Raw genomic sequence first — 12,349 nt, forward strand, 5'->3', positions numbered from 1 at the left:
TGGGATGTTGTTTGAGGCATAACTATTGGGCATACAATGAGGATAACTCCCTGCTCTTCTTGGAAATAATGCTGTAAGCTATTTTACATCCACCTGAGAGGAGAAACACAGGCCTTGGTTTAATATGGCACCCAAAAGGCGTATAGTACCTCTGAGAGTGCAGTCCTCCCGCCCTCACTACAGCACTGAAGTGTCAGCCTTGATTTTTGTGCTCAATTATTGTGGAGTATTGTGGATTTTAATCCACAACATTCTCAGCAAGAGAGAGAGTGCTATCAACTGAGCCACAGCTTTGTCCTGCAGACATTTCACACTGATAATAGTGTTGGAGGACAACATGGGTTGAGAATGACAGAAAACGCCAGAGATATTTAAAAGGTCTCAGAGAGTTTTGGATCAAACTATGTCCAAAACTAGCCGTGGATGCACGGTAAGATCTTCCAGATCATTTTGAAGTTCTAGTTAAATAGATTTTGTGGATTAAGAATTGCCTACTTCCTAATCTTGATACATTTATTGCTACAGTAAGGTCCTTTGACCCAATTTTAAACTCACTTTATTAATGTTCCTCTTTCTGATTTGGTTCTGCATTAACATGGTGGTTGCAAAACCTTGAGATGAGAATCTTTCAACCGCCATTCCAACTGAAACTTTAAGCGTCATGATCATGTTTCAGCTAATACTTCCCTAAACTGCAGGTTTATCTCTACTTCTGTACTCAGAGTCATCTTGGGAGTTGATTGCAGCCATGAGATTACAAGCCTCTGCTTGGTTTAACTCGTAAATAAATGAGTCGTGTTTTTCCTAAACTGGTGAACGAGCATCTTTACATTTGGCGCCGAAGATTAAAAAATATCCTCAAACTGTAAATATCCAGTTTACATTGAAGTTGAATGAAGCTGAGAAAAGAAAAGAGTACTTACCAAGATACTACTCTTTGGACAGATAGATCTATTTGACTCCTCCACGGAGGACTGGACACAATGGGGGCAATTTTACCATTTTGATTCTAAGTGCTGAATCTGGGTGTAATTCAAATCCGACTTGTAAACATGTTCTCAGGTGCCCCCATACGCAGCCTAAATGTTGCACATCTGAATCGCCCTGTGGGCGGAGCTTATCGCGCCCAAAATGCTGCTGCTCTGATCGGAGCCTTCAACTGCGCATGCGCAGTAAAAATAAATTGAAAAGCGCTCCTCTGCCACACTGCTCCCGGCCGGTTATTGTCTTCCCCTGGCCCCCACAGACATTGCCCCACCCCCAAAACATTTCAGGCCCACTTATCCCCTCACCTCTCCACCAACCAGACTGATTGCGGCCCCCTCCCCCCTCACTCATCTCAGGCAGAGTGGCAGCGGACCCCTCCCCTTCCCCTCCACTGATCTCAGGCAGAGTGGCAGCAGACCCCCCCTTTCCCCTCACTCATCTCCAGCAGAGTGGCAGCGGAACCCCCCCCCCCTCACTCATCTCCAGAAGAGTGGCAGCGGACCCCCCCTTTCCCCTCACTTATCTCTGGCAGAGTGGCAGCGGAACCCCCCCCTCACTCATCTCCGGCAGAGTGGCAGCGGACCCCCCCTTTCCCCTCACTTATCTCTGGCAGAGTGGCAGCGGACCCTCCCTTCCCCTCCACCGATCTTAGGCAGAGTGATTCACCCTGCACCCTCCACCCTACAGATATCAGGCAGAGTGATTGCCCTCCCCCCTCTACCCCGGACCCTCCCGCACAAGGCCCCCATCTCCTCTGGAATCCGATGGCTGTGTGACACCTCCCTCTCTCTCCCCTGCCGCTAATCATTGAGGTACTCATCCACCAACCACCCCCCCTCCCCATCAGCACACCTGCAAGTGCTCACTTGCTTTCCCCTCAATGCTAATAAGCAAACTGCATGGAACTTGCTGGAATGTTCTGCCAAACTGCCTGCAGCTGATCTGCCCTAACGAGGGGCAGCTCCATTAAAAACTCAATAATGGACAGGCAGGCAGGCAGTGCAGGAAAAAAATGAGCTCACGATCAGCTCCCTGATTTTCTGAGCATGACCTCGGGAGGCTGCAGAGGCGAGGCGGGACATCCTCTTCCTACCAGGAGAACACAGATCCAGGGGCTCTGATGGAAATGCAGCCTGGGAGGAAGTCGCCAAGGCAATGGCCCCCTGAACCGCGAAGCAGTGTCAGAAAATACTCAATGATCTCATCCGAGCAGCAAGGGTGAGTGCTTAAACCCCATCTTGCATCTTCCTCCAAATCTCCCCCAGATCTTCCCATCTCCAGCACCCAACTGCGAGGCTACTGGGAGGAGTCCCAGAGTTTCAGGTGGACCAGTTATTGCCTGTCTTGCGTGCTTCCCAGGCCAATGCTGCAAGGGTGGCATCTGCAGTGGAAAGCCTGGGGCAGGGGATCCTCACCATGGGTGGCAGGCTCCAAGTGATGGCCGAGTCACAGCAGGCCACAGCGGAGGGACTGAGCAGGCTTCTCGAGATTCTGCAGCCCATGGCTGAGATGCTCGAGAGCTTGCAGGAGACCCAGCGGGACAGCACTGAGACACAGCGGGCTATGGCAGCAACCCTTGAGAACGTAGCCCAGTCTCAGAGGGCCACAACTGAGGGCTTTCAGAGTGTGGCCCAGTCACAGAGGGCACTTGGTGCGGCCATTGAGAGATGGCCCCCAACGCAAGGGGCCATCGCAGAGGGGCTGACCACTGTGGGTCGGACGCAGGTGGTCCTCCAGGACTGGCAGTGCCAGGTTAAGCTCGGAGCTTCTGGAGCTCACTGCAGAAACATCAGTATCCCATGGAGCGACCCCAAGGGAGGAGGAGGAAGGGCTCGAGCCTATGCCAGGGCCTTCCAGCCAGGAGACTGTGGCTGTGGCTACACCTTCTGACTCCCCCCTTCCTGATACCGGGGCATCCCAGGGGCAGCGGGATGAAGAGGGTGTCATGGAAACATCCCAGACACCTGGAAGCAGGCGAGGGCCCTCAAGGTTCAGGGCCTCCCGAGGACGCCCGACATCCGCATCACAGGCCACGGGGCAAGGTAGGCAACTGGCCCCCTCCACCTCCGATGTACATTCTGGGGAGTTACTGAGACGTAGTGGTAGGCCACGTAAGGGTAGGAAGCTGTAGTTGCACTGAGATGGCACAGTGAAGGGCTGCACTAGTTAGAAAGAACCTTAACATTTTCTGTTCACAAGTTTTTATGTTACAACAGCTTATCTAAACACCTTTATTGTAAATAAATGTCTCTTCAACACCCACCTGTGACTATTTTGCCTCGATTATGATTCCTGTTCCATTAATGATCACCTGACGGATGCCTCATGTTGATGTCAGTTGGGGAGGCCCCTCAAATGCTGTGTCACTGAGAAAAGGCAGCCATTGGTTTCACAGACCCCACGAGTGATTCCCTCCCATCCCCCACCCCACCTACTCCAGGGTCCTATATGGGGGTTTCAGATCCTTACCCACTACACAAACGTGGGCCCAGGTGCCAGTGTGCATGCAGAGCTCAGGTAGGAGTCAGACTAGTTTGCACCAGGGCATCATCATAATTGTGCTTAGCGAGTGGTCATCACCTTCCTGCCTGTCAAAAAACTCACTAACACAGAGTACCCAGGCCCACCTCTCTGGTGTGACAATGTGCAGGATATATAGAAGGTATTGCGGGGTGGCGGTGGGAGGGGTGGAGGGAATTGGGGGGGTGGAGGGGATGGGGGGGTGGAGGGGATGGGGGGGACGGGGGGGGGGAATGGAACCCACAGACACCATCCCCTGGCGACTGAACCACCTGGTTATCAGGGCCTCCCTTGCATGCCTCAGTTGAGTTGTCAGCCCTCCAGCACCTGGCTGGTGTTCCAAGGCGTGCTCTTCCTCCTCTTCCTCTTCCTCTTCCTCCTCCTCCTGCTGGTCATCCTCCACGTCCTCTTCCTCCTCCTCCAAGAGATCACCTCGCTGCAGAGCCAGATTGTGCAAAGCACAGTGCACCACCATAATGCGGGAGATCAGGGGGCTGTACTGGAGGGCACCGCCAGATCGGTCCAGGCACCAGAATCGCATCTTGAGGAGCCCAATGCACCTCTCCATTGTTGCGTGGGCCTCATTACAGCGGGTCTCCGCCTCAATCACAGGCCTCCACACAGGCGTCATCAGCCATGTCCGAAGCAGGTAACCCATATCACCCACGAGCCACCCCTGCAGCCTGGGCTCCTCCTTGAATGCCTCCGGGATGTCTGAGCTCCTGACAATGGAGCTATCATGCACGCTGCCTGGATGTCTGGCGCAGACGTGCATGATGGTCATATTGTGGTCGCACACTTGCTGAACAAACAGGGAGTGGAACCCCTTCCTATTTACAAATCTTCGTGGATTCTGTAGGGGGGCCTTGAGGGCGACGTGGGTGCAGTTGATCCCCCCCCTGCATGTTCGGCATCCCCGCAATGGCAGCGAACCCTGCAGCCCGGGCTTCCTGATGGGCCTGGTCCAGGTTGAAGTTGATGAACTGGTTTCAGTGACCTACCTCACACAGGTGTGCACAGCAGACTGGGCGATACCACAGACATCTCCGCTCGGGGTCTGGAAAGAGCCAGTAGTGTAGAAGTTTAGAGTGGCCATCAATTTGACAGCCACCGAGAGTGTGTGCCCCTGCCTCGAGGTGCCAGGTCCTGCAACAGGTTGCACAGGTGTCACACGGTCACCTTTCAGAGTCGGAGACGTCGGTGCCACACAGTGTCTGACATCTGCTCGAAGGACACTCATGCACGGAGCTGTCAGATCTCAGCTCCCTCCTTCTCCTGCGCGCTCCCCCTCCCCCACCTCCCCCCACCTCTGGGTGAATGGCGACCACCTCCTGGCTCTAGTGGTCATCTCCCTCTGGTTCTGTAAGCGGTAAGGCCCAGGCCTCCTGTGCCCACAATTCTTCCTCCTGCTCCTCCTCCTCAGCTCCAGCAGCAACTAAAATAAAGCAAGATCGATTGGTTGCTTTGCAAAAGACCATCTTGTCATTCTGAAGGGTGGGAGGGGGGTGGGAGGGGGAGAGATGGAGAGGAACAAATGTGGAGGTTATGCAACGCTGCTTGCCCCTAGCACATCCACAATCACAGCCCTCCCCTCCCCACAATCACAGCCCTCCCCTCCCCACAATCACAGCCCTCCCCCCCCCAATTCCCCCAGCCACATGCTCCCCACAATCACAGCCCCCCCACCCCCCAATTCCCCCAGCCACATGCTCCCCACGATCACAGACCCCCACCCCCCAATTACCAGCCACATGCTCCCCGCAATCACAGCTCCTTGCAAAGCTGAGAGGCTGCAGCAGTGCAATTTGCAAGGGCTTTGTGCCCATCCTTCAGCTGGATGTCTGCTGAGTGCACTGGGACCCAGCAGCACTGCAAGACCCACGATCAGTGCTGAGACCCAGGTCCATGCTGCAAGTTGGACACCGGGCACGCTGCTGAGCAACAGCTCCCCCCCCCACCCCACCATACACTCGCAGAGCCACCCATCGACCCGAGACAGAAAATGGCCGCAACAACAGGATACCCATGAGTAGCAGAGAGTCGTTGGACGCCATGCACTTACCTCATCACAAACACTCACTGATGAAGCGTCGAATCGGACTTATATTGAGCATGTCTGTTTCGCACCGATTCGGGATTGGCGATCGTGGTGGTAAAGGGGGAAGTGCTGGTAAAGTTGGGCGGGCAGCCTATTAATTCAATATAAATGCATGCAAATGCATTTAAATTGCCGTTGCGCCTGTTTCGGGCGTGGCGCCGATCATGGCCATTTTCGGGTCTTGGTAAAGGATTGCTCTATTTGCCTCACGCCCGACTTTGCCAGGTTCTCGCGCCCAAAAACAGGCGCAATGCAATGGTAAAATCGGGCCCTATATGCAGGGAGCTTTGGGCTTTACTTCCAAGTGAAAGAAATAGGGAAGGAGGCAAAGAGCAAGGCAATACTCAAAAATCATACCTTTATGAGTCATGGCTCAAACACAGCCCCTGCATGACTCTGCTTGTATCTGGTTTCCACATGGAGCCTCTGTCTTGGAGAATGCAAACAATTTGTATCCAACCCAGGTTCTAACCCCACAAGACTCCTTATATAGTAGCCTATCCTATTATGGGTGGCACGGTAGCACAGTGGTTAGCACTGCTGCCTCAAAATACCAGGTACCATGGTTTGATTCCCAGCTTGGGTTACTGTCTGAGCAGAGTCTGCGCATTCTCCCTATGTCTGCCTGGGTTTCCTTCGGGTGCTCCGGTTTCCTCCCACAGTTCAAAAGACATGCTGGTTAGGCGCATTGGCCATGCTAAATTTTCCCTCAGTGTACCTGAACAGGCGCCGGAGTGTGGCAACTAGGGGATTTTCACAGTAACTTCATTGTAGTGTTAACATAAGTTTACTTATGACATTAATACATTAATTACAAAAGTCCTGTGATGTGGAATGATGCGTGTAATGTGACCTCTTTCCTGCCAACCGGAATTTCTTAGCCTACTCACCACAGTGTGGAAATCTGACAAAACTGGAATTTTCTCAAATTCCTGCCACGTTTGGCTGTTTCTTGAGAAGTAGGCCCAAGTTAGAATTTTGTACATGTGCTCTATCTGCAGCGGGTGTTCATTGGAACCATTCGCTGCAATTCTACTGCCCCATCCACCTCAGAATTGGAGTGGGTGAGGGGCAGGCAACAGAAATGTTTGTTGGCCTCGGGCGGGAATTTCTGGTCTCTCTCTAGTGAGGCTGAAAAATCCCACCCAGTGTTTCTTTGGATAACTTAATTTGAGAAACAGCAGAGGGTATTATTCACTGTTACATTTGAATAGGCTGCTGCCTGTGAGAGTGAGGTGGTTTTGACATTTGGTGATAATGTAAAACAGGTGGATCGAATTGACTGCCTGATATACACTTTTCCCAATTTTTGTTTCCACTGAAGCCAATGGAGGTGAAAAGTGTGAGAGATATGTAACAAACTTGCTGATCTGTTATCACCCATTTTACACTATCACATAAATGTAGTTTATGTGTGTTCATTGCACTAAAAAATCCATTTTCCGTGTCACACATGCAATTGTTTAGTGGAATCCAACTGGTGCCACCATGAAATTCCAATGTGAGTCTTAGCCTGCAGAACTACCACTCATATTCTGTGACAGCATCTCATTCTTCATCCTCCCTTTCAGCCTGTTTAATTCATTATAGGAATTCAGAGCAGAAGTAGGCAAATTCAGCCCTTCGAGCCTGCTCCGCCATTCAAGCAGATCATGGTGGATCTCTCCCTAGTCTCAAATCCACAATAGCAAATTGGCAACCAGTTTCCATATAGATTGGCCAGTCCATAATATTGTTTTTATATTCATGTGACAACTTGAAAACTTTCCAGTTATCACATGAATATAAAAACTTTCCATTGAATGTTGGGGCATGGCATCACACCCAAAAAGGTTTGCTCATTTTGATTGACATAGATAACTTAAGAGGCTCAGCAATATGGCTTGATGAATACATGATGTATAAGCATGGACAGACAGCAATGGTTCCACATCCTCTACAGTGGCTGGTTCCTATTACCGTTCACCATTTGAAGAGATATCATCATTTGTTTGGGATGCTTCTGTTTATTAACGCGTTTCTGTATTTTGATTGAATGTAGAATGATCAAATTTCATGGATTTCCTTCACACGGGAAACTCTACTCTTCCATGTTTCCTCTCCATCACTCAACGAGAGCATTTGAGTCATATGTTCTTCTGCTAATTTTCCAGCACAGTATTTTGACATGAAAAAGTCTAAAAGCTTGCATTTAGGAACCCCCCACACCCCCCCACCCCCTGGTATTTTATCTGAATTAACAGAAAAAGATAATGGAGCTAAAGCATTTAGTAAAGATGCCTCAAGCAGTCAATTTCCTCAAGAGACCTCCATTAACCATAAAATTGACTGGACTCACTGTACAGGTTCTGTAAAGAGCTCTCTGTACTGGGCTCAATATTCAATACACAGTAGTGCACTGAATAATGGGTTTTCAAGGTTACTCTTGATAATCTTTGCAGTCCTGCAGCATTCAAAGAAGGAATCTAGCATTTAAGAATGCGTACAGTATTTATTGTGTTTAACAATCATGAAAGTGAAATATAATAAAATAATATTCATAGTGTAGTAACATTATTGCAGTTTATCCCAGTGTTATTTATTCCCATTTACAAATTTCCACAGAGGGAATAATTAAGAGAGTGGATGCTTGGGCTTAACTAAGCCTTGAAATGATTAGGAAATTTCCATTAACAAAAGAAAAAAAGAGAAAAGTACATTGGAGTTATTATGCAAGAGGAAATGATTTGGTGCATTAGGTCAACCTGCGGTAACTTTTTAAATTTCCATACTGCCATGCATTAAAAGATTTCAGTATAGTTCTCCGAGAAAAATCCTGAAGAAGGTTACAACATCTAATTTATGAGCAGATTAGAATGAGAACAATTTGTTGCAATAGTTGACTAACCCTACTTCAACATCCTTCATCAAAAGTAGCTAGTCCTAAATATGTTCATTATTGTAGCTGTGAAGCCCAAGAAATTTTGAGGTCAAATGTTAATGTGCATGTTGTCAAGAATGCAAGTGTCGAGCTTGTATCCTGAGACAACTCGCGAGTTGAGGATGTGAGTTGAAAGGTTCAGGGTGAGGGGGAATTGTCTGACTCCCTTTTGGAGCCAACTTTCAGTCAGAGCCTAAGGAGAGATACTCTGGCGTTGAGGGGGATCTCACATAAGTGAGGAATAGACGATTTATTTGAGTAGCCTCTTAAGAGTTTTTTAAGATTTTTATTTGCATATTGCAAATGGCCTCAAGATACCTTGGGCCTCACAGCTGCAATGGTGAGCAGATGGCAAGATCTCGCTATTTGGCAACCACTCATTGTGTGCCTAAAATTAAAATTAGTCTCCCTCCTGATACAGTCTTGTGCCCATGCCGCCCTTCCCAAGGACCCAAGCTAAAGTCAGAGAGTGACTTGGGGGCCACAAGTGATCTAAGGCTGTTTTCAGGATGATACCATCTCATTTGTGCCAGGCAAGGTGCTTTAAATTAGCCCCAGTGACTACTCTTCCAAAAATATCCCTTTAATTGCAAATATTTTTGGAATATTCTAAGGACATTATAAATAAAAGTTCTTTATTTAATAATTTAGTATTTAGTGAAAGCATTTACAGATGAATGTATTTTGCAACTTTTGAAGCATACATTCATGTATCATGAAATTAAGGTGATTAGGTTCTCAATCAGAGAGTTGATTTTTGGAGGTGAATCTAATACGTGACTTTAGGTAATCCGTAAGCTGAAAAGCATTACAGATTCTACAGAATCTAGTGTAGAAGGAGGCCATTTTGGCTCATCAAGCCTGCACTGAAAACAATTCTATCCCGGTGACCCCACATATTTACCCTCCTAGTCCCCTGACACTAAGGCACAATGTAGCATGGTCAATCAACTTAACCCGCCCGTCTTTGGACGGTGGGAGGAAACCGGAGCACCCGGAGGAAACCCACGCAGACACGGGGAGAACATGCAAACCCCACATTGACAGTGACCCAAGGCCAGAATCGAATAGTTGGGAATACTTTTGGAATATTCTAAGGACATTATAAATACAAGTTCTTTATTTAACAATTTCGTATTTAATGAAACCATTCACAGATGAATGTCTTTTGCAACTTTTGAAGCATACATTCATGTCCCATGAAATTAAGGTGATCAGGTTCTCAATCAGAGAGTTTATTTTTGGAGGTGAATCTAATACATGACTTCGGGTAATCCGTAAGCTGAAAATGGCCAGGTCCCTGGCACTGTGAGGCAGCAGAGCTAACCACTGTGCACCACAGTGGAGAATCTTGTTAATTCGTATTAGTTATAGTAGTCTCTTTACGTGGCTGACAATAATTACTGGTTCAACTATCTTCACTTTTCAGAAATGCTTCAGGAATTACAAAGGTTCTCACACAAATTAAATTCAGAATTAAATATACCACCATTATTAACACAATGTAAAGAGTTGTTTTGTCTGTTGGTTTTGTGAAATGTATTGGCTCCAACATGGGAAATACAATTTTTGTTCAGATATTTGAGATATTTAATCAATGATTGTATGACTTTCAAATTGCTCTTAATTTTGTGAATTCTTCAATGACATATTTTAATTCTTTCTGATGCCAACTCTTTCAAAACAACAAACAGACTACAGATTATTTTCACCTACAGGGGGAGCTGTTTCTTTGGTTTTACAAAGAGTCTCATTGATATCATTTGTGGTACCAGTCTAGCTTGTTTTCTTCAGAGCCTTCAATAAGAAAAGAAATCTGAAGGAGCAGCATTTCTTCCAACTGATCGCAGGAGGAGAGAACTACAAGGGATGCTTCAAACTGGACAGCTGGATAATGTATACCATGTGATAGATTTCAGTAAACCATGTCTCGACAATCAAATAGAAGATCAGAAAAACAACAAATAGTAAGATCATCCTGTGCGATTGCATGCAAGTATTTCCAGTGTTACAACAGCGTTTAATTCGTGCAAGATTGCAATAGCTTCAGTCTCACAATAGCAATCAGTTTGTACATTGTGGTATTTATTTACCTATAGGTGTGAAGGTGAGATAAATACCCGAAAAAAGGTAGATAATGAGGATGCAACGGAATTTTAATAAAAGATTATAGCACTATGAAATTGGAAAATAAATTAAATATCTTGAGTGCACTGGAGAAAGGAGTGAAAGTAAAAGTCGATGTTTAAATCAGTTATCAAATTGCAATGACCTGTACTGGTTTATTTAGCACGCTTATTGTTACATTTATTGTTCTAAAATCTTGTTGTGGCTTTAGAAACTGGAAGTTCCAAAAGAGCTAGCGAGAGGGAATTTATTTTATTATGGGGCTCGGGAAGTAATTACTTGATAAGATTCTACCAGCTGGTCAGTAAGCACTGTTGTCCCATGGGGACCTATTGGGCCTGATTTGAGATGCGACTTCAAATTGAAAATCAGGTAAGGACCAATCTATTTTTTCCATATCAATAATAAGCCTTTGGTAGCACCTTTTCAGGGAACCCCAAACTGTTTAAGATCTGGCTATTTACTAGAGCTTGATGGATACATATACCATCAAATCCAAGCTGCTGGCTTTCCTCTGAACTCGCTTTGCAAATTTACCAAGTGAATGCAGATTAGCGTTCAGCTTTTCATTGAAATCTGATTAAAAAGCAGTAATCACTGCAAGAATGTTATTCCATTTAGTCAGATGGCGAATGGGGATGATGAAACTTTCTGCTCTAAGGCCTGAAAGGGATCAGTTTATCAGATGCAATTAGTGAGGATGTTAATTATTGTTTGGAGCAGAACAAAAACTAGTTTTACATTCAGTGGTGAATCGTGACTAGGATTATTGCTGACTGAATACGTAAAATATGTTTACTTCTGTTACATATACACTGGCATAATTAATAGTGCTGCTGCAAGAATGACAGGGGTAACACCAACAAATCCAAGATTATCCCCGCAACCATTTCTGCTAATATTCCAGAAGCATTCATTACTTTGAACTGGATGAATAAAAACCAGCATGGATCCAACTCTATGTGAATGGAGTTTGCTTTTGGAAAAAGTGATATTCCATAGGAATATGCACATGGAGTCTGCACTTTCTCCTCATGTCTGCGTGGGTTTCCTCCGTGTGCACTGGTTTCCTCCCACACTCCAAAGATGTGCAGATTAGTTTGATTGGCTATGATAAATTGCCCTTTGGTGTCAGGGGGATTAGTGAGGTAAATACGTGGAGTTACGGTGATAGGGCTTGGGTGGGATTGTTGTTGGTGCAGGCTAATCGGGACTGCACTGTAGGGATTCCATGATGATATTGTCATCTAGTTGATAATATCAACGGTAGCCATAACTCCATGTACTGGGAATTTTGGAATCAAATAATGCTGGGTTCATTTATATGCAAGCATACATATGAATGTACATAGAAAAAGAAGTGAGAAAAAGATCAGCAATGCTCACCCTAGTGTCATATACCCCAAGTGCTGGCAATTATAACTTTTAAAGGAGTAAAAAGGAAATTCAGAAAAGAAAAGTGACCAATTTCAGGCAAGCCTCGGGGAAATTTCTCTTCAGTTCCACCAGGCATCAGCTAAACCCTGGAGTGCTTATTTACACATGATACACGACTAGACAAAATGAATTAACCTCTTCTCTACCAACAACCAATATCCTCAAATGTCTTGAGGAATATAGGACTCCCCTGGACTAGAAAAGATCAGTTCCATCATCATACCAGTCCCAGCATCATCTTTCCTATCCACTTCACCTTT

At 46.4% G+C, this 12,349-nt stretch overlaps 2 protein-coding genes across 5 annotated transcripts in view; one reads left to right on the forward strand and one right to left on the reverse strand.

Annotated features, from left to right (window-relative positions):
• Positions 1–1,106, reverse strand: part of rwdd1 (RWD domain containing 1) — a 71,469-nt gene extending 70,363 nt beyond the window's left edge. Inside the window, exon 1 of the mRNA XM_078212677.1 lies at positions 924–1,106. The gene's annotated coding sequence lies outside the window, so the exon portion shown is untranslated. The remainder of the gene's footprint in view (positions 1–923) is intronic.
• Positions 302–12,349, forward strand: part of LOC144493575 (trafficking protein particle complex subunit 3-like) — a 46,239-nt gene continuing 34,191 nt past the window's right edge. For 2 of the 4 annotated variants that reach the window (XM_078212682.1, XM_078212683.1), the window contains exons 1-2: positions 302–430; positions 10,320–10,492. In XM_078212682.1, the coding sequence (XP_078068808.1) occupies positions 10,451–10,492 (42 nt within the window). In that variant the 5' untranslated portion in view covers positions 302–430; positions 10,320–10,450. Of the gene's footprint in view, positions 431–10,243; positions 10,493–12,349 lie in introns of all 4 variants that reach the window. The other 2 variants (XM_078212681.1, XM_078212684.1) reach the window with 2 other exon arrangements.

This window comes from Mustelus asterias, chromosome 5 (genome assembly GCF_964213995.1).
Source record: "Mustelus asterias chromosome 5, sMusAst1.hap1.1, whole genome shotgun sequence".
Taxonomy (NCBI): domain Eukaryota; kingdom Metazoa; phylum Chordata; class Chondrichthyes; order Carcharhiniformes; family Triakidae; genus Mustelus; species Mustelus asterias.